General features: G+C 35.9%; 1 protein-coding gene across 1 annotated transcript; it reads left to right on the forward strand.

Annotated features, from left to right (window-relative positions):
• Positions 1–7,171: 7,171 nt before the first annotated feature.
• Positions 7,172–22,472, forward strand: LOC126865877 (protein PRRC2C-like). Its single transcript, XM_050618799.1, has 4 exons — positions 7,172–7,248; positions 7,713–7,786; positions 9,543–11,333; positions 11,896–22,472. Exons 1-4 carry the CDS (start codon positions 7,203–7,205, stop codon positions 14,089–14,091), a joined length of 4,107 nt encoding a protein of 1,368 aa, XP_050474756.1. The 5' UTR covers positions 7,172–7,202; the 3' UTR covers positions 14,092–22,472.
• The last annotated feature ends 398 nt before the right edge of the window (positions 22,473–22,870 follow it).

Raw genomic sequence — 22,870 nt, forward strand, 5'->3', positions numbered from 1 at the left:
TTGGAGCAGCGCTTTTGTGTACCGCATTCGGATCTCGGACATTACCGACATGCTAAACAGAACTTAATCTGAACATTTCGAAAGCACTTTCATGTGCATTGCGCAACAAAGTAATTAGAACGAAGACGGGAAGATGTGGGTTTTGAAACTTTAGAAGTAGAATCTCAGTGAAACTTCATGCATAGTGGTGTGAAAATGTTTTCGGAATTTTTCTTCATCTTCCAACATATACAAAGAAACAAGAAACATTCAGACATGTAGAGGGTTTCTTCATCGACACGATTCTACTAATTGTTAAGTACTAGATATATCTCGTCGTAAAATGTACTCTGCTCCTCATCAACTTCGAGAAGAATATCAGATAAAGCATAATTCCTATTTTTTATTTATAAATTTAATGTCGTGTCAACGTAGAAGGTTATTAGCGACCACTGACTGAATTAAATAAACATTACAGGTACTTGTTACATAAACATATATATGTAAAGCATAATGGTTCGTTAACAATATGTGGGACACTTTATGGAAATTATATGACGTCGTATTAGCGGATAGCTCTCAATCAGTTCTATTTGACCTTTGATGCACGCTGATTCTTTACTATACAGTGCATGTATAAAATAAATCAGTCTTATTGTTGTTATTGAGAAAATACGAAATATACCTAACCTGATGAAAAACAGAAAAAAATACGAATATAATATTTAGTAATTTCTCAAAAAGAAAAAAATGACGAAACATTACAATTTATCATAGGTATGTTATTATATTATATTATATATATTATTATATACCTTGGGGAGATCTACAGTTCATGGTATATATATATAGTATGTATGTATCTTTACTTATTATCACACGAAGAGAAGTTCTGGAAACTTGTTCACACCACTGTATGTATTTGTTGCTGAAAGCAACAAACTGTACATACTATAAACAGTATAGATAGTTATCCTGAAATTAGGGTAATTCGATGATTGAATTTTTTCGGACGATTTTCTCTTTTATACCTTTAATTATAATTTGAAAAGGACATTTACAATAAATTTTATTTAATTTATATTCAAATATCTCATATTTAAATGTGACATAAATCACTATCAATCTGGTACGTTTTGTGGATATGATGAATCCGGCCGCCCCCCAATTTCAAGGTAAATTTCCATGTCAGAATACTTGAAATAGCTTAAAAAAATAAAAAAGTCTGCCAGTTCAATTTCTATAGAAATATTCCACGTTTAAAAGCAACATAAATCACTTTCGACTTTACTTTAGAAATATACTAAATTCTTCAATTGTAAGGCCTGTGCGTATTTCTGCATAAATCATTTCTAATCTTTGCGAATACTGTAAATTCTTCGATCTAAAAATAAGTTCTGCCATATTAAATTACTTTGGAGTCCTAAATATCTTAAACAAATGCGATTTAATAACATATGTATAAATATTTCATGTTTAAAAGTAACATAAATTAGTGTTCGAGCCTGGCATTACAAATGTAATAAATTTTTATATCAAATTATTACGAAGAATAATAATAATCTCAAGACCTTTGAAACAGAAAATCACCTTTTCTTCTTTACGAATATTCTTACAAAAATATATCGGTACTATCCTAACTTTATTATTTCCGAATTTAACAATACGTTTTTCAAAGGTATTACTGCAATATATGTATACTTTTTATTCAGATAATTTAATTCACAAATTTTCATTCTCACACTTCACGTAGAGTTACAAAAAAGCTTTTTTTCTTCTTTATATTGAAACCAAGCCAAAAGCTATGAAGCCAGAATCCACGTTTAACGTATCGTTAAGAGGCGAGTCCCAAGAATGCAGACAAGCGTAACGAAGCACAAAATTATTTTTGTAGTCGTTCAGTTTAGAGGACAATATGAATTTATAGAGTTACAGATTTATAACTTAAGAATTTTACATCATAAATACATATATTGTGTAACTTCTCCATTTTCTTATTTTTTTTTCCTTAACTGAAAGCGTTACAATAATTTTATGAAATTTGTCAACGTGACGATATTTCCAAAGAAATATCGTGATGCGTGTATGTACCATAGAAATGAGATACATTAAATTAGGCGTTCCATTAAAAGTTTCGTCAAGATAACAGGAAAATACGAGTATTTTTCCCGACTTCTCTTCAGTGTGAGAAATATTTCTCTTGGCGAAAAAACATTTTTGGGGAATCGAACGGAAAGTCGTATTCCAAAATAGTACGAAAACTTTTATGGCACGTTTCCTCTATTCCCTTCAAAATTCAGTTGAAAATTTTACGATGAAAACTTTCGACTCTGAATGCAATATATTTTAAAATGAATTAAAAATTACATTCATATTATTAACCTAAGTCAACAATTATTAATAAGTGCACGATGGAATAATTTGATAAAACCAGGAAATGTTTTTTTATAGTATCATCATCTAGACATGGTTAAATACTAATTGATTGTTAATAAATTTATTCCAATATTCATTATCATGCAACTGCAGTTACGATATATAATACTAAGACAAATTAAATTTTCTCATCTGTCATGAATATCCATTATTATTGTTATTATGTGTATCGTATACACGGTATATATATGTAATTTGTTATATTAGCATAATATAATATGACTATATAATGATTGATTACATCTATAATTAATTATAAGCAAACATGTATTGTTAAAATATTATAATAAAACACCCGCATATAGAATAGGCCGTGCCAATAATATAGATATTACTATGTGACGTCATTATAAACTAGTATTTGTTTCGTAATACAAAATCAATATACGCTGCTAGAAAGTTCTTTGAACATGTAATTAATTAATCATGATATGATGTATATTGTAATATTGATATCTTTACTCTGGTTTACTGTATCAAATTGAACAATCATTTTTAAACAATAATTTTTACTAATTTTAATTCGTTATCTACAGAATGTAATTGTACATACAAATTACACCTAGACCCTGAGACTAAAAAAGATTTGAAGAAAGCCATCAGAAAATTTTGCACTGCATGTTCCAGTAAAATCTATCGGGAACTGCAGTAAAGCTCCAAAAAGTGATAAATGTGAATTCCATGACAATTAGTTCACACACGTCCAAAGCCATTTAATCAGCTATTCAATTTTCGCTTATTACTATTCCACCCGAGCACTTGTCTCAATAAGCGCTCAATAAAACACACATACACACGCTCAATAATTTACAACAAAATGCTCAATTTATCTCAACAAGAAGCAGCGAGGCTTGATAATGATAAATGTACACTGTATTTCTACCAATTTCCATACATTCGAACCTCCTTAATCACTCACTTGAAATTTCCCAATATTATCATTGTCCCGACTTTTCTCTCAGTTTAAAAAAAGGAAAAAAAAATGTATCTAGTAACTTTGTTGAGAAATTGTATCTATCCTACATCAAAATTTCGTATATGGAGAATTGAAAACTGAGAATTCGAGAATTTGGGTTTTGCCATATACCTGATATACCTGGTTTCATGCAAATTCGTATTTCACTGAACAATTAAAGAAGTGAAACCTACATGGATACAGATTCGTTTCGCATTCTAAATATTAGAATACCTAATTTGTTTTGAATATCTTCAACATATTTACATATTATGACACACGCGTTCGATGCGTTTCTCCACATCCGCAATTCCCATAAATACCTACAAATTGACGATCTAATTCGCGGAACGTTTGAGTTCAAAGGAAGAGAAACTGAAGCTGCCGCGGTCCAATTACACGAAACGACCAGTAAAACTGAACTCTAAATTAGATATTCACCAAACGCGCAGTTGGAACATTTCTTTCTGTGATACTCTCATTCGGTGCAGTGGACCGTCCAGCTACGTGATCCGACCGGTTATTTCGCGCGTTGCAATTGCAGCTGGTAACCTGTGGGTAATTCAAATAACGCGCGCAATTGCACGGTCGGAAGCCGTTCGGAAAGTTGGCCGGAGAGGTTGCACCGAGCCCCAGGGGCAGTCTAATGCTGGTAATTAATTCAACTGGGGAATCTGTGTGAAATTTAAATGCACCTGCTCTATTGATTTTCCGATTTGAGGGCAATTTTCACCGCGTAGGGGGCAGCACCTGATCACCCCCATAAAATTCGCGCAGACGCGGAAACGCGTGCATAGGCTGGCTGCGAACATTCGATTCGTTATTCGACGATATTTCAGCCACAAAAAAGAAAGAAAACTCGAACGTTGATAAGCGGCGGAAGAGTAGAAACGCAATTGCGTAATGGCCGCGGCCATTGTTTGCCCAGTACTTGAGCGAAAACGTAACTTTCGGATAGAACAGACACCCGATATGGGATGCATCAGGCAAAGTAGATTTTTCGGCCCTCTTACGTGGAAAATTTGTATCTGCCAAAAAGTGAAGTATTTCGGTTTATCTTTTCGCCTATTAATAGAATTAATAGAACGTTTGATTAAATGCAGGCGCTCGATGCACATAGGCACACAAGGCAAAAGCTTTGTCTTTTTTTTAATTATGATGTAAGGAAAATGTTTAATGCTAACGTTGGAAAGTGAAATTATAGTAGAATTTTGATTTATATAGAATTAATTTGTTTACTGAGCAAGAATATTAGTTACTCGGTTATTTTAATTGTTTATTTGCCAGATTAAATGTATCTCGTATAGGCTGCACCAGGAAATGATGCTTCCTTTTCTTCTTTATGCAGATGAACAGGAAAATTACACTGTGATATTTGCTTTATATTTGTTTACTTATTATTGTAGAATTCTGAAACATTTATGCTACTGATAATGGTATGAAATTTTAACGAACATTTAATTAAATACAAACAGTAGACATAGAGAGCACCAGACAAAGATGTTTCCGATTTTTAGTTCTGATGCGTAGGAAGTTCGTAGCACGGGAAAAAGTGAAATGTTCATTTTATTTCATTGTTTATCGTAGCAGAGATTTATATTATTTGTTGAAATAAAACTTTAATTAGCACTCGAGTAAATGCAGTCGCCTCATATGGAACGCACGTGGAAAATTGTTTCTCTCTTCTTAGTGCAAATTTCTGCGTGGGTGTCTAACTACCGAAGAATTAAATATTCATTTCATTCGTTTGTTTGTTACGGTAGAATTCTATATAAATAAATATGTATTTATTGCAGCTGTATTTATTAATTGCTACTCGATTGCGTGAATCCCACGTAAAGTTTACTGATACGTAGGCAAATTCTACTATTTTAATTTAAAATCTATCAACTGATTGATTCGGTTGAACACAACCGGTTGACATATACACGTGCACCTATATGAAATGTTACATTAACTCGTTTAGGAAACAGAGCTGTTAACTGTCTCGTCTGGAATGCGTCTTAAGAACGCTGATTAGAAATACTACGTCCATTAGAAGCCAGTTCTACAAACACTTTTCACTTGCCCTCCGCGTGAAAAGTGTACCAGTACTTACGCCATAGTTCGGGCCTAGAAAATTAATGAGAGAAAGTCGAGTTTTTCGAAGTGATTAATTCATTCCTCATACTCACGCCCTTGGAACTTTCCTGTACAATCAGCGACTGCTGGTTGATCGTATACTGCTGGTAAATAAGTTAATTGATCTATTCTTAACAGTCCATTACGAATAAATCGATGAATAGCGGTTGCCATTACCGTAATGTTGACAAATTAACGAACTTACGACTCGTTGGCTGTTAAACTCGTTAAAATTTAACTTCCCTTAAAATGTTCCTGAAATTTTCATTAATCATTTGTAACTTCATTGCAGTAGTTATATTATAGTATAACTGGACTTGTAACTCAATAATTTGCATAACTGAATAACTGAGTTACTCAACTTGACTGGAATTATCATTAAAATTTATTTCAATAATTCGTTAAGCGGAGGACCTGTTGACATTACGATTTTTCTAGTAGTAAATCGACGATTACAATTTTCTGTTGGACACTATATTAAATACGAACTGATAAAATATTTATATTTACATAAACTGGATAATTTCCGTTTAGCGATTCTCCATCCGAGGAATGAAAATTGAAGTTGAATTAAATTATACCCTAAATATAACACTTTTCTAGAATTGGAGTGGAACAATCCACGCTAGAAATATGGCTCGACGTTATAAGGTTAGAGGTTAACTTTGCTCAAGCAGGAAACACGTGAATTCTAGTTCATGGATTAAAATAGTGAGAAAATTGAAAAATATCAGAAGAAATATTCTCCGACCTACAATTTCCTTCCATCGATTAATTTCTAATAAATATCAGCTGCGAAGAACTTCGGTAATTTTCTTCAATAAGTCTGCTAATTACCAACGATCGTTCGTTTTCGATTTCGTGCACAAATGAAAATTGGAAAGGTGGAAATTGAAAATTACAATTGCTCTGCCTAGTTTCATTCGACTATAATCCCTAGCCCATCGATAATAGTAAGAACAAGAGAATTGCAAAATATTCGAGAGCATACAATGACCGAAAATTTGTCGATCATTTGCCGACCAACATGATCGCTCAATAAGTTCGATTTCACGGAGGAATGACAGCTCGTTACATCAAACGCGCATTTCGCAAAATTAGGAACATCGAGTGATCGAACGGTTGCTTCAACTCCGCAGACATGAATTTTAAAACACACGTTTCTCAAAATAATCAGAAAATTTCTAGCTGTCGGAGAAAATATTCTTCGAACAAGAATTTCTTGCGCTCGAATCTCAAACTTCCAAGAAACTGAAATCGCTAGAAGTTTCAATAACTCGCCCAAGACAACGAGTGCCCTCTACATCGACGATCGTTGGAAACTCGTTCGTTTCCGGTTTCACACGAGGATGGAAGCTCGTGCAGCATCAAGTGGAAATTTCTGGATATTACGACCAGCCCGTAAAAACAAAGTGCAGTGAAATTCTTCCGTCTTCTCGCGAGTTTCACTGTTACCTTGATTCAAAGAGAAATGACAAAATAGCAGCGGAAACAGCCACGATAGATGCAACAACGGCTTTCTATACTTCCTTTCTCTGCATCACGCTACACTTTTCCTGTCCTCGTATTCCGACAATCGAGAGCTATACTCGTTATATCCGATATACTTTGATCTCTACTTTCGTAATCGAGCAATTTGCGATATAACGAGAACGACGTGAATTTGCCTAACGATCGAACATTTTTTTTCTTTCGCAGAACGCTCGTGTAAATGGTCCCATGGTCTGTCACGATGCGGTCGACACTAACGTTGAATTGTAAGTAGATCAAACTTGGACGCGTTTCGAAAACGTATTCGAAAAATGAATATAACCTGATTAGAAATTAATTTTGATATTAGACACGAGATTATCGTTTGATTCGACTAGATGTTATTTGAAAATAATTTCGAATTAATTTATTTGAATAAAATTATTCCTTGAAGCGATCTCGCTTCGAATTATTTCATTTAGTTATCAAGTTAAATAATTTTTCATTTTTATAATAATTATCTATTATGGTTTATTACTTCAAACTACTTATATTATAATTCACTATTTCATTATTATTCTTTATCTTTATTTTGTCCAAGCCTAACGTAAAGCCTTTCTTTGTCTTTTTTGTTCTATTTTAATGTATCTACTTCTTGGATTAATTGCTTACTTACGTTCTTTCTTCGTGAAATTTTTTAAAAATATAATTAACATTTTCTCCATCTGCGTGATATACAAAATACTCACAGGTGTCCTCGCGATGGGCCTCTTTACCTGCATCGGCGCAATCACCGTATCGATAGACCGTTCCGATAACAAACCTGTAAGTAGATACCGTAATCGAGTTGCGGCAATTAATTGTTCTTGCGTGTGCGCAAGCATCGTTGCCTCGATTTGTTTATTTTTACCAGTGTTAACGAATAAATTATGTTATTTAAACGAAGAAAGTACACACAGGAAGAGAACTTCTCTTTTTTATTAAAACACTTTTTATTTCTGTTGAGTTGATGAGAAATAATGTCGGTTTTTTATGAACTGGAAGTAACAGGATGAGTTTCATAAAAACTCTTTTGTTTCAAAGGTAAAGATCATCGTATGAAATTTTACAGTATCAATAAGCTTTATTGGTAAATTGAGTAAAACCTTTGTAATATTAGATATTCTGATTTTTTTATTCATTAGATATAGAGTATCAACAATAATTTATAATTTCTATAAAATGTTTACGTTTACAAGCTATTAGTAGAAGGCATCAATCTTTCGACTGCACATAATGCAAGGGGAAGAACTTCTCCTTTTTCATGTACAAAAACTGAGTTATGTAAACAGTGACCCTTTTTGTTGAAACTCCTAAAACGTTTAACTTCGAAACTGTTTTAATCTAATGCACACTGCACACGATCCATAACAGTCAAGTTATGTACACTAAACGACTCTTCGTTGGCTGCAAAGATGACGTAAATTTTTAGCTAATATTTATCCAATTTCTTTAATCGATTCTTTGCTTATACAAAAAATTGTTACAAAGAATCCTTCGTTGTAATATTAAGTCGGGTGCTGAATATTTAAAAAATTGATGTTATTCTCTTGTCGACTCAACGTTTTGTCATTATGACAATCTATTTTATCACTATAACAGTTTATAAGACAAAGTTTAGTCATTAGTGTGTTTGAATGTCTAACGTGAAACATCAACTAAATTTACTTAAACACCAATACATCAATTAACCACTTTATAAAACAAAACTTCAATTCACAGGACATTCGATTAAGATAAAATAACACTACAATGGCTTTTACAAAATATCTAATTATCGTATCAAAAATTACAAACATTTTCGCGAAATATTCATGGAAACTAAACATAATTAGACTGAAATCGAGCCGTGTACGATACAATTGGCGAATGAGATACAGCGAAATTGTAAAATCATTTTGACGTTTAAATTAATTTATTTCAAATATTTGATAAACAATTTAATAAAAGCCTGAAAGATAGGTAATCAAAATGCCAGTTAAGACTGTAAGAACTATAGTAAAATTATATTATAGAATTCATGGATATTGACATATCAAAATTGCTTTCTAACTAGCGATTTAACGCTAGTCACGTGGAGTTACTTGACTTCCACAAGATCTATTGTGACGGAGAAAATTTATCTCAATTACACCCTTGAGATAACTAAGCGGAGTAAGACGTTTGGAAACATGACGACCAAAACAGTCAATCATGATAGGAATAAATCTCAGCCTCGAACAGTCAATATCCGTAAATTCTACTATACAGGGTGTCAAAAGAATGTGATTATTGTTTTTAAACTACGTTGTGATCATTGACATTAACAAAAACCCAAAGCTTGTGAATAAGAACGAAAGAAATTGTTTCCTATTCTTGTTTCTCGATCTTGTTCACAAAAAGTCATTCTTAAATTTTCCAATAATCATATTTACACGAATGATATTCAGATAACACATAAAGGCTCTATCATTCCATTTAACGCTTCACAACCTCGCTACATTTCATCCGCTAGTTAAATCCAATAAATCCAACACACTACTCCTCTAACTTCACTTCACAGCCACCAACGCGATCATCGATGATTGCAAACGGCTGGCGGCCGTTGACGAACGGCTACGAGGAGACGATCGGAACGAACGTTTCCCCATCCAGCAACCTCGAGCGGAATGGTCCTCTTCATCCAGTTCTAGGCAAGCTTCAAGAACACATGGCCGCCTCTGAAAAACTGAAACCTCAACGGAAGGGTAAACCATCTTCCTATCACGACTACAATCCGCCCAGTATACTAGGCAGCTTCACGGTCCTCGGTCATGCTGCCGCGAAAGCACGCGGCGAAGCTCAATCTAACCACAATCATCCTAATAAACATGTCGCTTCTGAGACGCGGGAGTACACGTTTCTGATACCTCCGCCGAAAGACGCGTACCGTTTCGACCTGGACCAACACCGGAAGCCCATTTTACGAGACAGCTCGACGTACTTGCGACAGCCACAATTTGGCCCGCCAGTGCATCAGCCTCCGGATCCAATAAAGGCTGCCACGTATTTTATTAAAGGATATACCTCCACCACGAATTCTCCGTCTTCACCATCTGCACCCACGAAAAATAGACATTACGCTGAACCTTACGTCCCTCAGTTGCTGCAACCACCCAGGTATCACGTGAAGCCGTTTGAATCTCTAAAGGTGTCCAACAACGCGAAGCCATATTTCCAACCACCTGGTACAGCGCCGGCCAACGATTTTGGAAAGGATAAACGACTATCAGATTACGATCACAGACAGAATCATGACAAGTATCCTGGACAGACTCACAACGATCACGTTATTAACCCAGCTAGTACAGGGAACTTTTTCAGCCAAGTGAACCATCCTTCTCATTCTTTCAAGACGTCGTTCGAGAGAGATCCCGCGTTCCTGGTTCACGAAAGCCACGAAATTAGTTACATCACTCCACCTTCTGTCTACAATCCGTTCAACTTTAGACCTTCGTTGCCTTACGAAACTCTACTTCCTCCTGATGTGTATTCATCTTCTACTCCCGCACCCACTACTCCTCGTACGCAGGAATCGAGTAAATTCCAACAACAAAACAGAGATGCTGTACAGGATTACAAGAGACCAAGTCAAAGTAATACGAGTAAGCAAATAGAGAGCGGAATACAAAGTGAACTGCTGCCGACAGCGGGTGTTGGTAATACCTACTATGTGTCAGAAGCTCAGGATCTAACTCCACCACCCTCCTCATGGCCAATTCCGAAGAACAAGTATCAAACGTCCGACATAAATGAGGTTCTACCTCGATTGAATCCTCCGTCAAAGTTCAACCAAGAGCCTATAGTGTCTAACCAGATCCCACAGGCACCAAAGGTAGTGTTCATCGGCCCTCAATCTCAGCAGCCACAGTTCCAGACTTCTGTTTTGCCGATCGATATTCGACCAGAAAGCGGAGAGACGGAATACGAGACTCCAGAAAGTATTTCACTGAAACATTTCAACGAACAACAATATTTGATCCAACAGCAACTGCTGCAAAGAGATCGGCAAAGATTGGCTGAACAGGAGAGGCAACAGCAATTGGAGATCGAGAAGCAACAGCAAGAGGAATTGAAGAAGAGGCAAGAGGAATTGAGGCAACTGTTGGAGCAGCAAAAGGAAGAGGAAGAGGCTAGGCTGGCTGTGGAATCCGCGAGGAATCAGACGCAGGAATTGGCGAAAGTCACGGAGGAACAATCGCCTTACGCGATCCAGTTGGCAGGATACGAGATCCCGAAGGTTACCACAGACCTGACCGCGGTGATTACCGAGCAGAGCAGCCTTGGCGAGCAGCCAAAAGTTCAACAGTCTCAGGTAGTATTTGTTCCCGTGGAAAGAGTGCTTTATAAAATATTTGGCTACTGCGGAACTCCCGGAAACCGACAGTTAATTCTCCACGGCTTTACTTACGAGATTGGGGGACAGGTTGGGTATTGTTTGGACAAGGACAGCTTCGGGGAAATGCGCAATAAAGCAGGTTTCTTATATCGTAGGAAACTTTCGGAATTAATTTTATTGTGCTACGAAATACGGTTTCTCGTATAGTTCGTGCTAAAACCACTAGACATTTGTTTAGAGTTTTTCTTAGTTTGGAATTTGCTTGGGATGGAAGTAGGGTTTTTGTATTAAAAAGTTATTTAATGATCTTTTTAATAGTTCTTTATTTAGGGAAGAGGGACTTTTAGAATTAATTAATGAGCATTGTAATAAAGATTCTAAAATACTACGTTTCAAATGATTTAATGGAATTGAGTTTGAATCGAATAATAACAAAACTCTTGCCAAATACAATTAACTAATCGCAAGATCAAAGCTACACATAGGTCTTAACCACGTTTCTCAAATTTTCTAACAAACTTTTAAAATTCCATTGTAGGTAACCCAGCCCGACTACGTGTTCTCGGAGCGCCCCACTGGCCAGGGCCAACAGTATCAGGATCACTCGCAGAATCAGCAAGAGCAAGTGAATTATCGAGAACAGCAGACTGATATACGGCCTCAAAGACCGCACAAGCCATCGCGCGAACACTATAGGCGACGAAAACCGAGTACCACGTCGTACGAGCCAACGCCAACGGAAGCTCCGATCCAAGTTCCAGAAACCTCTGCTCCGGTGACGTTGCACGTTGAGGAAGTGCCTATACAGACGACCACCAGAACCACGCCAGAAACTGTGACTCTGGCGACAGTGAGCACGCAGAAACCCAGGACTCGAAGACCAGGTTCTCCAATACGTCGAAGAAGACCAACGACCACTACTTCTGAACCTGTCACTGTACCATCTGCAGAGGACTTCCTGAAGTACGAAAAACAGGAAGAAGCGATACATCACGTAGACGCTACAAAACGAAAACGAATCAAACCTACGCAATCTGCTTTTGAAGATACAATAGCCGAGAAGAAAGCTAATATCAGAAAACGGCCTGGTCATAGAAACAGGGTGAACCCAGGCGAACCCTTCGAAGCTGAGATAGTCACAGAGATCGTGCACACTCCTCTAAACACGTACAAGAGTCCAACTGAATCCATTCAACCCTATAACGAATACACTACTCGTTTCGTGACCAATCAACCTAATCAACAATTCGATTATACGTCTCCAAAATTCGCGACAGTGGAGGATACTACGCAGACCATACCGCTAGAATATTACACTGAACCGACAAAGGCAAGACCAGAAGAAGATCCAAACAACGAAAGTTATAAACCGCAACAGGGTTTAGATGTGGCCACGAATATTCCCCTAGAGGATTTGTTTATCAAAACAGAGGGTAATTACTTCGATCGAGCGACGGTGTTATCCACCAGCGCAAGTATAAGTACAAGCCCAAGTACAAGCCCCAGCGTCACCACGATCGCCTCAACGACGACATCCACGGTGCAATCGAGCACGCAAGCGCCACCCTTAAGCTCCTCTACGAGCAGATCCCACAAGATCCGGCCGATCAGGTACGGGAACACGACCAGGCCGCGCTTTAGCATCAAGGACTACAAGAGCCGGATGGATTACAAGAGCAGATTAGCTCAAATTTCGAGCACGGAGCCGTCTGCGACGCCAGCGCCACACACGAAGCAAAGAGGTTCTAGTCTAAAGAGTCAACAAAGTCAGCAGCAGAACATAGAAGGAGCAAGGGAGACGACAGGGAGATACAAGTACGTCTCGAGGGTAAACTATAGGACATCTTCGCCGAATCCTCCAGTGGTGAAAGATCAAGAGTTGGTGGCTGAAGATACAGCTTCTTCGACGACCGAAAGAACCAATCGTTTTGTGCCAAAGAGAAGACCCATCAACGGTAACGTGTACAGAAGCAGAATCTCAGGAACCACCAGTAGCCCCAATAGATCCCAGAATCATTACGAGAGTGACTCTCAGTCGAAGCCAAGCACAGTTAGAGCCGAGAACGTATTTTCTTCGTCGGTTCGACGACGACCTGTGATGAAAAGCAGACTGTCGACGCAGAGGGAGAGTTCGACCGTAGCGTACACGGATAGAAAAGAAACGGAAGCCACTGAAATGGCCGCGGAAGAAACCAGTTTCTATTCGTCGGTCACAACCACTGGCACCACCAAAGTGGCTGCTAACGAGATCCCCGTTGAAAAGGAAGAACCACCTCCCACGAACGTTCCGATGAGATCGAACGTGGACGAAGAGGTGAACGAAGCGGAAGAAAGTGAAACTGGACTGAGTTTTCACCCTGAAAATGAGAAGCCTGTAGGACCGGTTCATACCAGTACTGACAAAAGTGTAGACGAAAGTCAACTGAAAGAAACTAGTATCACCGAGCAACATTTTACGATGAAGACAGAGGAAACCACGATACCAAACGACAATAAAAGCACGGAAGCTACGACAGCGTTCGAAGTTCGATCGGAAGAGGAAGAATTGTTTGCGAAAGCGTCGCAAAGCGTAGCGGACCTGACCAGTTCTGCTTCTGCTCTTTACGATAAACCTGGAATGTTCAAGGCCGTGTCCCCAGAAAGCAGAGTCATCACCTCGCACTTCAAAATCCCCACGGACGAGCCGACTCTCCCCATCGAGGCCTTCTTCCAGGAATTGTCGAAGAAGAGCTAAGTGAACACTTTAGAGCTTTTTATCCTTTCAAGAGATCTTTTTCTTAATCGAGAAGGTCGATGATGGTAGCTCTTTAGAGTACCATTTTTAGAGGAACTTCGAGTGTTTCACAGTCTACAATACGTGATCGTGGACGTAACATTTCTTTGTGGAAATTAATCGAGGTATTAATTTGAGTTAAAAGGCGATTGAATGGTGATTTCTTTATTTAAGGAAGGTGATGGTGAGATTAATTTATTTAAGGAAAGAATGCTATATTAAGTATAACAAAAGATGAAAGTCACTCACTTAGACTTTCTAGATTTCTAGATTCATTCTTTTCGTAAAAAGCTTTTATATAGATCCAAGGTGTATCTAAAAAAATTAGCATGTTTGTAGTTAATGAGTTTCATTTTCTCGACAGAGATTCGTTATTCAGCATTTATTCGACTCACATTTTTATAAACTCACACTGACCAATTAGAGGCTTCAATATTATTCTTATATAAATTTCTCGATGGAAATTCTATAAAAGATATATGGTTTATTATGAGACATAAATTTCGAAGAAAACATATTAATAGCTTTAGTACATCGTATTCGAAAGATATGGTGATCATTATCTATTTTATACGTTCAAACTTTATCAAGCTCTATAATCGTTAATAGAGGAGTTTGTACTCTCTCTCTCTCTCTCTCTCTCTCTCTCTCTTTATTGGCCCATTAAAAGTCAACGATGTATGAATATAATATTTGTTTCAGAATATTTCTCAGTTACTTTGCATTGCTGAATTGTGTCTTCCAAGAATGAATTTCAAGGACTTTCTTGATATCTTTCTCGTTTATATTTCTACCATCTCCTCTTCTTCTTTCTTTATTTTATACTTTCGATCTATATGTAATTCATTTTACGAGAAAGAATTAATTTTCGCAGAGACATCATGTCCACGATCTCCTTTACTTTCATACATCATTTCTTGCGTTGTGTAAAAGAAATTGGGAAAATGGAAAATACAAAGAACATTTATAGAAATGTTATTAAATCGTAAAAAATAAAAATCCTTCGTTTGAAAACTAACGGTTGGAAAATAACGATTCTTCTGCGGATGTAGAAAAAAAGAAACTAAAAAAGAAAAATTCTAAAGAATGCAATATATAGAATATTCACATAAATATTACTAGATCGATTTGTTTGATTCTGAATGAAAATAACGATCATTCTAAGAGTGAAATAAGTTGGACAAATTTGTGGGAATGCAATACGTACAATATGCATAGGAATATCGTTAGATCAATTTTATTAGATATCCTGTGATGAACATTCGTTTTACCATCGGATTAGTAACTTCGTGGAAAAAACATACCAAATGCACGTGCACTCGATTAGGTTTAATTAAAATTATCTTCACCTTAATCTAGATGTATAAATTATTTATTTAAAATCACACGCGCCACGTGACCATTGAATCTCGTTCGATTATCGCGCTGAAGCATCCCTTATTTTTAACGATGGCGTGCGATATAATATTGTTACTTAAGCAAGATGATAAAATAACGGATGCTAACGGGATGTTTCTGTAAATATCAGTAACTTAGAACGTCTATTCTTGTTCCAAGCTAATTCGATGCTCGACGCTGAATGTTATTTAACACCGTATATGTTACGTTATGGATACATTGACGCTGCTGAAAATAGCATTGGACCGTCCTTAATGTTGATAACAATGTTAATATTAATAGATACATGAAATTATATTAAATTATATTATACGTATAATATTACAGAGGGAGATGTAATTTTCGGTATCGAAGTAAATGGAAAATAACGTAGTAGAATCAATATACAGAGATGTAAAAGAGGAGAGAGAAATTCTACGAATACAATAGAACATTGTTCGTGTGAAAAAAGAAATGCACCAAAGAAGAATTTAACGATCCTCTTTCGTCAATAAGTGGAATTCCATGCTTCGTACGGTACCATTCAATTCGTTCCTCTCTTAAACAATAGATTCAAGAAAATGATATTTCCTGCAGTATATTTTCCACTTACTTCGATCTGCCTTTCAAAAAAAATTATCCTCTTCTGCGTCGTAATAAAAATCGCGGCAAACAACGTCGATGTGTCCGTTTCTACGCGGAACAGTGAAATAACGAATAAGGTCGGTGTATCGTGTTATTTATATATTAATTAAGCAACTCCATGTGTACACTGTAAATATATTATATATATATATACAATAAATATAGAGTACATAAAATATCTCGTTATTTACATTATACGTTTACGTCGTCGAGCGAGGGAATGCAACGTGTTAGGTCACAAGTCGAAACGTACCCAGATAATACGGCATTAATGTTCCAGATTCCATTCACAAATCCGTTTAATGATCCATTTATGAATATATCAGTCCGTTTCAATCGGTAACATGACCAGCCATTGACGGTCGAGTAAAATACTAGTTTGAGTAAAAGCTCCCTTTCGCTATGTAATTAAGTAAATGAGAACACCTTTTAAAGTGTGGGGGTGAGGGGGTGAGGGATCACACGAAGCACAGCACGGTCGCCCATCACATTAATTTTCTATCACACTCTGACGAAGACAAAATAGTACTTTACCCGGCTACGTGCATACAATATACATATGTATCTTTATTATAATAAGCGTCTCTTCGCCACGAAGAGGAACGCGTTAATCGAATTATTATTTCCTTACATAGTCCGCATTAATTACATACGAATACTCATTAATAACGTATTACGTGTGTATATATATATATATATAATAGGTGTATAGGCCTACGAAGATTACTTTGATTGTACCTAATTTAGAATTATGCACAGGCCGTACATTACACATCTATTACGCGCGCAACGCGAGATACACTAGTCGACGTCGTCCGATGAATTTCGTTAATTAGTTGTCCTTGTAAAACTCCCATTTTCGTAATTGACAATTAGTTTTTTTTTCTTTTTTTTTTCTTTATTTCGTTTCTTCCTAATTTGTTCAGTCATCCAAGGTACCCTTGTACAATATTCCATATACGTATATACAATATATATATTTATATATTTATATGTACACACACATATATATATATGTATATATGTATATTATAGATAACAATGTATCAAACTATCAGACAAAGTAGGCACACGCATACCAAAGTATTTACACACTGCCCGCGCAAGGATTTGCGCGAGCCAGAAGTGGACGTTGCAGCTAAACTTCCGGTATATGTATATGCACATCGATAAGTATTCACGCGCGAGTACAGTTCTCTATACACGATGACAGATCGTTCAATGGGAGGAGGGGGGGGAAGGATCGATGTATCTACGCGTATAGATCGCAGCAACAAATTGCTGCCAGAAGTTCGCAAGGGGAAGTAGAAACGACTATCAAACGGAAAAGCAAACCTGAGATTCGCGAATCTGGTCGTCTAACTTCGACTTTAATCGAGCCTAGAGCAAAAATTTGTGCGTCTGCAATTGAATATTTGTCTTGTTCCTGTTACACGATGCGACGCTGTCGTAAAGGATGTTGGTCTATCGACAATTTAGCAATTTCGATTTTTATCCTTCTCGTTATAAAGATCTTTTAAATAACATCAACAGTTAAGTACAATTTAGGAATGAAGAAATAAAAAAATTTTTCAGTGAAAGGGAAACGATTATAATTTCACGACCTTCATTTTTCTTCGTCTTTCGGGCGTAAAAATGCGACCAAACAATAATGGACGCGTTGTTGACGTTATGGTGGTGACGTCAGTAGACAACAATGGGTTAAATTATGGCTTTAATTTTTACAATTCTTACAATGCCGAAATAAATGTCGAGTTCAATTCGCAAGAGGTTAATGTTTATTTTTAAGGAATTGTCAAATTCAACTATATATGAGAAAGAAACGACAAAGACAAAGGCGTCAGACGTGAAAATTTTTACTCTGGACTGTTTTCTCCAAACTAATGCGTAACGATTACTAAGTTACTGTTTTGGTCTATAAACAGATTGGTCCTTGTACGAAACTACGCGGGGGTAGTTTGTGTCGCGAGTGCGACGATGAAACGCTCGACACACGCCTAGGAAACGATGCTACACGCTTATCGATGTACGACACAATCCGCTCGAGAGCTCGTTCTCTCACACTAAGATAATATATTTACTATGAAACCGCAGGCGAAGAATAATCCTTTCGGTCTTAGCAAAATTTAGGGCAGACATGGGCAACTGGTGTCTGTACGGGCAGAGGAATTTCTACTGTAACCTAGGGTAATACGATTTACGAGCACAGAAATCATGAATTCCAGGGAAATATGAAATTTGCATGTGAATTAAGTATATGTAAAAACATTAGAAATTTATTAATACGTTTTAATTATGCAGAAATTTGTCTCTACATTTAGAAACTTATTATATTCTATTTCAACGATATTAGGTAAAGTATATTTAAAGGGTTTGTAACACTCGTTACGAAGAATAACAAACTTTAATGAAGATTTTCTACACTCCATGTAAAAATTTATTGTTCTTTTTTACACTCTGTAGACAAACTGGATCATTTAAGCGTAATCTTTCTTTCTCTTATCTTACGGTTCTAGGCTTCAGAAAGATCTGCAAAAATTCTGTGATACTTATCGTATTACACAGTCCTTTCGATAAGTCAAGTGCTTGAAACTTTTCTCAATGGAAATAAAAATTCTGTTGGATCAAATGCAACGGTGAAATTTCGCTTGGATTATGAATGACCTAGTTTGCTTTGGAAGTTGTTACTATCCTTTAATGATTAAAGTTATTGCAATTTTATCAAAAAATTAAGCTATTTTAAGCGATAACTCAGATCTAATAAATGCGTTTGTACTAACAGTGTTATCATCAACGAACAGACACGAGTTGCCTATGTCTTTTTCGAAACACCAGGATTTTCCAAGCCCACTATCTTTCGTATTCCGTGAAGAATTTTTTAACGAATCGGTTTCACGTGTTCCGATTCGACAATCGGCAAACTACTATCGATTAAAATGAAGATAATACCAGAGAAATACTGAAAAAGTGGAAGCACAATAGCATAATCAGGCTTCGATCTAGAGAAAAAAAGAAGCTGCCTAATAAATTTGCAACTCAGGATTAATTTTCTTTTACATTAGTTTCTAATCGACATCTTCGATAGTGCTAACGTCGAAATTATATCAAAATACGAGGACCTTCTCCTAGTTTTGTTTACGCGTCATTACAAATTCTCACGTGTCTATGTACAACGAGAATACAAAATGGTAGCAATGTAACAATCAGAACGGTAGAATTTTTTTTTAAAAACGTACTAGAAAAAGGAAGTTGCGCGATATACCGTGTGTGTGTATTGTATATATATAAATACGACGTTATTATGTATACATATAATTCACGGAAATACTTGTCTCCTATAAACCTGCTCTCCATTTGTAGACAGCGTTTTACGATATAACGTAACTAAAGCTGATATCAGGTTTCTGATGCGCTATGCTTAACTATCGTCAGTCCTTCGGCTCGGTCGCTATTTTCTTCTTCTTCGTTTACTTAATTTACCATCTAAAATCTAAATCTAATTCCGTGCGTGTAGTTATTGACGCGAGCAATGATTCATTTCCTTTATTCTAAGCTTTTACGATGACAGTGTGTCATCAATGATTGGTTTTATTTGGAGGCAATGGGACCACAAATTAGCTTCAGATCTGCCCTGAAGAAGTGAAATTCAACGTCTATGAAACGTCACACGAAACACATACGCGATTACTTCGAAAAAAAAAAAACCAATAATATGAGACGCATTTGTCGAATTCGACGTTATATTCGATAATAAAAATTTTGATAATGATTTTTGTAAAATGACAAATCCCTGAAGGAAATTTACTATATTTATAATAAGTTCGTTCTCCCGTTTGATTAAATTCATAAACTTCGAAGATTTCGGTGACGTGCAGATTTTTTCAAGAAAATCAACCTCTTCTATTCCATTTAAACTTTAATTTGATACTTTACAAACAAGATTATTTTAAAAAAGAAAAGAAATTAGGACTTCCATATTCTTGTCTATCCTTTCTTCAAATGGAATTGAAAATTTCAGATAGAAAAGTTCTAGGATGAAGAGATTTCGAATACAATTTTCGATTAAAGTCGTGAAAAATTTCGAATAGATGAGAATCTTTCGTGTAAAAGAAATCAATATATTTATTTACTATTATTATTATGGACTAAGATTTTGTCCTCCAACTTTCCAGCATTGCAAACGTATAAAAGGTTTTGATATCAGAACTGCAGAAACGAGAGAAGGATAATAAATAATAGAAAATTGCATAGGAGTGACAGACGTAATAAAAATGGCAGCGGCTGTTGGTGTGATTCGTATTCAGGAAGATGCTTTTAAAACGTCAAAGTTTCCAACTTTCAGTTCCTACGATATTAAGTTGAACTGCGGTGGAGGAAAGAGAAGAATTACTTTTCGGCGAAGTATGATACTGTAGGTTCGCAAATATCATGGAAAAGAAAAAATTCCTTCGTTAAATCTGCAGTAAGCGAAAAAGTCATTCTGAAGCGGTCATAACGTCAAGAAAATTGATTTCGATATTTCGAATTATTTCAATAAAATTATAAGAACTTATTGTCCATAACGAAAATGTTATAAAATTACGCATGTATTTCTCGAAATAATTATAAATAATGCAATTCCATTAGTTGGACTCGAAACAATAAAACACTGAATTGATTCGATTTAGTACACCTGAATATATTTTAATATTGAAGAAATTTTGTTGAAGATTAATTTTCCCTTCGAATTATAACTTGTCTGTAGAAATAACGCGATTCGACTTCATACTGTTAATCCGAAGCATTTTAATCCACGACTAATAATCTACTTTCCTCGTCTTCATAACTTCAAGATAAAAGACAAGGAGGATGAAACAATAGATAGGACAATTAGCTGATTTCCAAGTGTTTTAATCTACTTATAGAGTTACTGTTATACAAGAGTACCTAATAAATTCAATCTGTTAGCCCTAGTAACTTATGTCTTGTAACTTGTAAACTTTTTCTAATAAGATTAGTTCAGTCGTGCAAGAAAGTCAAGAAAGTAAGGAAAAAGATCATAGCTCGCCACGAAAAACTCGGATAAAAAGAGCATGAAACACGAAGTAAGTGGAATGCACCAAGTTACCCGCCATACTTCGCCAGATGTTGCAGAATAGGTGATTTATGGTTTAAAAGTGTTAGAAAATTCATGTAATGAAAACTCAGTGAAGAATAACGTAGAATATCACATGACTGAAGTTACTCAGCAGCGCAAACGAAAGCTTTTATCTTAATGGAATATATAAATACTCGACAGGCTGGCGAAATGGGCTTCCAGATCTGTTTTCACGATCAATAAACGTATCAAGGCATTTCTTATTCACTTAACTGAACTTCACACGGTGATATCTCTATGTTTCCTTCTTCAATGCAATATTTATTCGAATATCTGGTTGTTTGTTCCCGTTTCGCTTCGTTCCGCCTTTCTTTTCCTATTATTCCTTTAAAACAATACATTTGTGCATTTTCTAAAAGATTTAAGTCCATTCAAATAATCAAAAACCTAGGAATCCTTTCTATTCTTTACACGCGATCGAAATAAAGCGAAAGACGACTTCCTATAATTCTAACTAATTCTTCGTTTCTGAGGTTGAAAATTTGTCAATTTGTTCAAAAGTTCGAACGAACTTATTACGTTTGTGAGATGTGTAATTGGATCTACTTTGGTAAGTAAAACAATTTTAGTGAAAATTCGCTCGGATGAATGTTATACGATTCAGAGGAAACCACGTGGTTTTCAATTTTGTATTATTATCAGTTTCTTAAAATTTCAAGATCGTCTGCAATTTTTTTAGGTAGAAATCGAATTCTTTTGTGGAACTACTGGATAATATTAAAGAGGCAATTTAGCTGTGTGTATTAAAATGGTCATTAAAGGGGACTTTTAAAGTGCAATCAATAAGTGGTTCCTTTGAAAGTATACAGTATCCATCTGAACCAATTCTTACTAAACTTATTACTACATCGGAATATTTGTAGAAATTCATATTCTTGTGGACATAATTAAACAAAATAAAATGCAAATAGAAATGCTGCAATTAAATATTATACCGAGTACATTATTTCGGTATATTGTGTATGTATGCATTGTAAATATTTACCATACATGTACGATAATCATCACGTTAAATTTTCCATAAATACACAATGATTATTACGTAGCAGTTATTATCCAAAAGACTCCAATTACATATTTCATGTAATTTATACTAAAATGTAGTATGAAAAAATTCCATTTAATTTAATAATTTAACAGCGTGTCAAAAAAGTTTGTCGATCTTCATAGAATCACTTAATTTCACGAAAGAAAAATTATTTCATTGCCTAAAGCAGACGGTCGTCTGAACAATTGTTAAACATTGGAAAGAGATGATCGACGAGGCCGAAAGACTGACTCGTGATGTACTTCTAACACTTTCAAGCGGGCCCTTCTATTCTACGACCCTTTTTTTTAGAATTTCCATGTGTGGCTTCGGCGTTGGTCCACTTCAGTACGTTATTATCACTTTGTTTCTATTTTTTTTTTCTTACTATTATGTTTTTCCTCTCGTTTCGTTTACCTCATTTTATTTCGGTCGCGTCGATCTACAATTGAAAAATCGAAGCTTAGCCTATCCGAGGATCGTATATCGTCGAAATCGAGCGCAATACGCGTGCAATGAAATGTCAACGTCGGAAATTACAGCCAGTTTGTCGG

This window comes from Bombus huntii, chromosome 5 (genome assembly GCF_024542735.1).
Source record: "Bombus huntii isolate Logan2020A chromosome 5, iyBomHunt1.1, whole genome shotgun sequence".
Taxonomy (NCBI): domain Eukaryota; kingdom Metazoa; phylum Arthropoda; class Insecta; order Hymenoptera; family Apidae; genus Bombus; species Bombus huntii.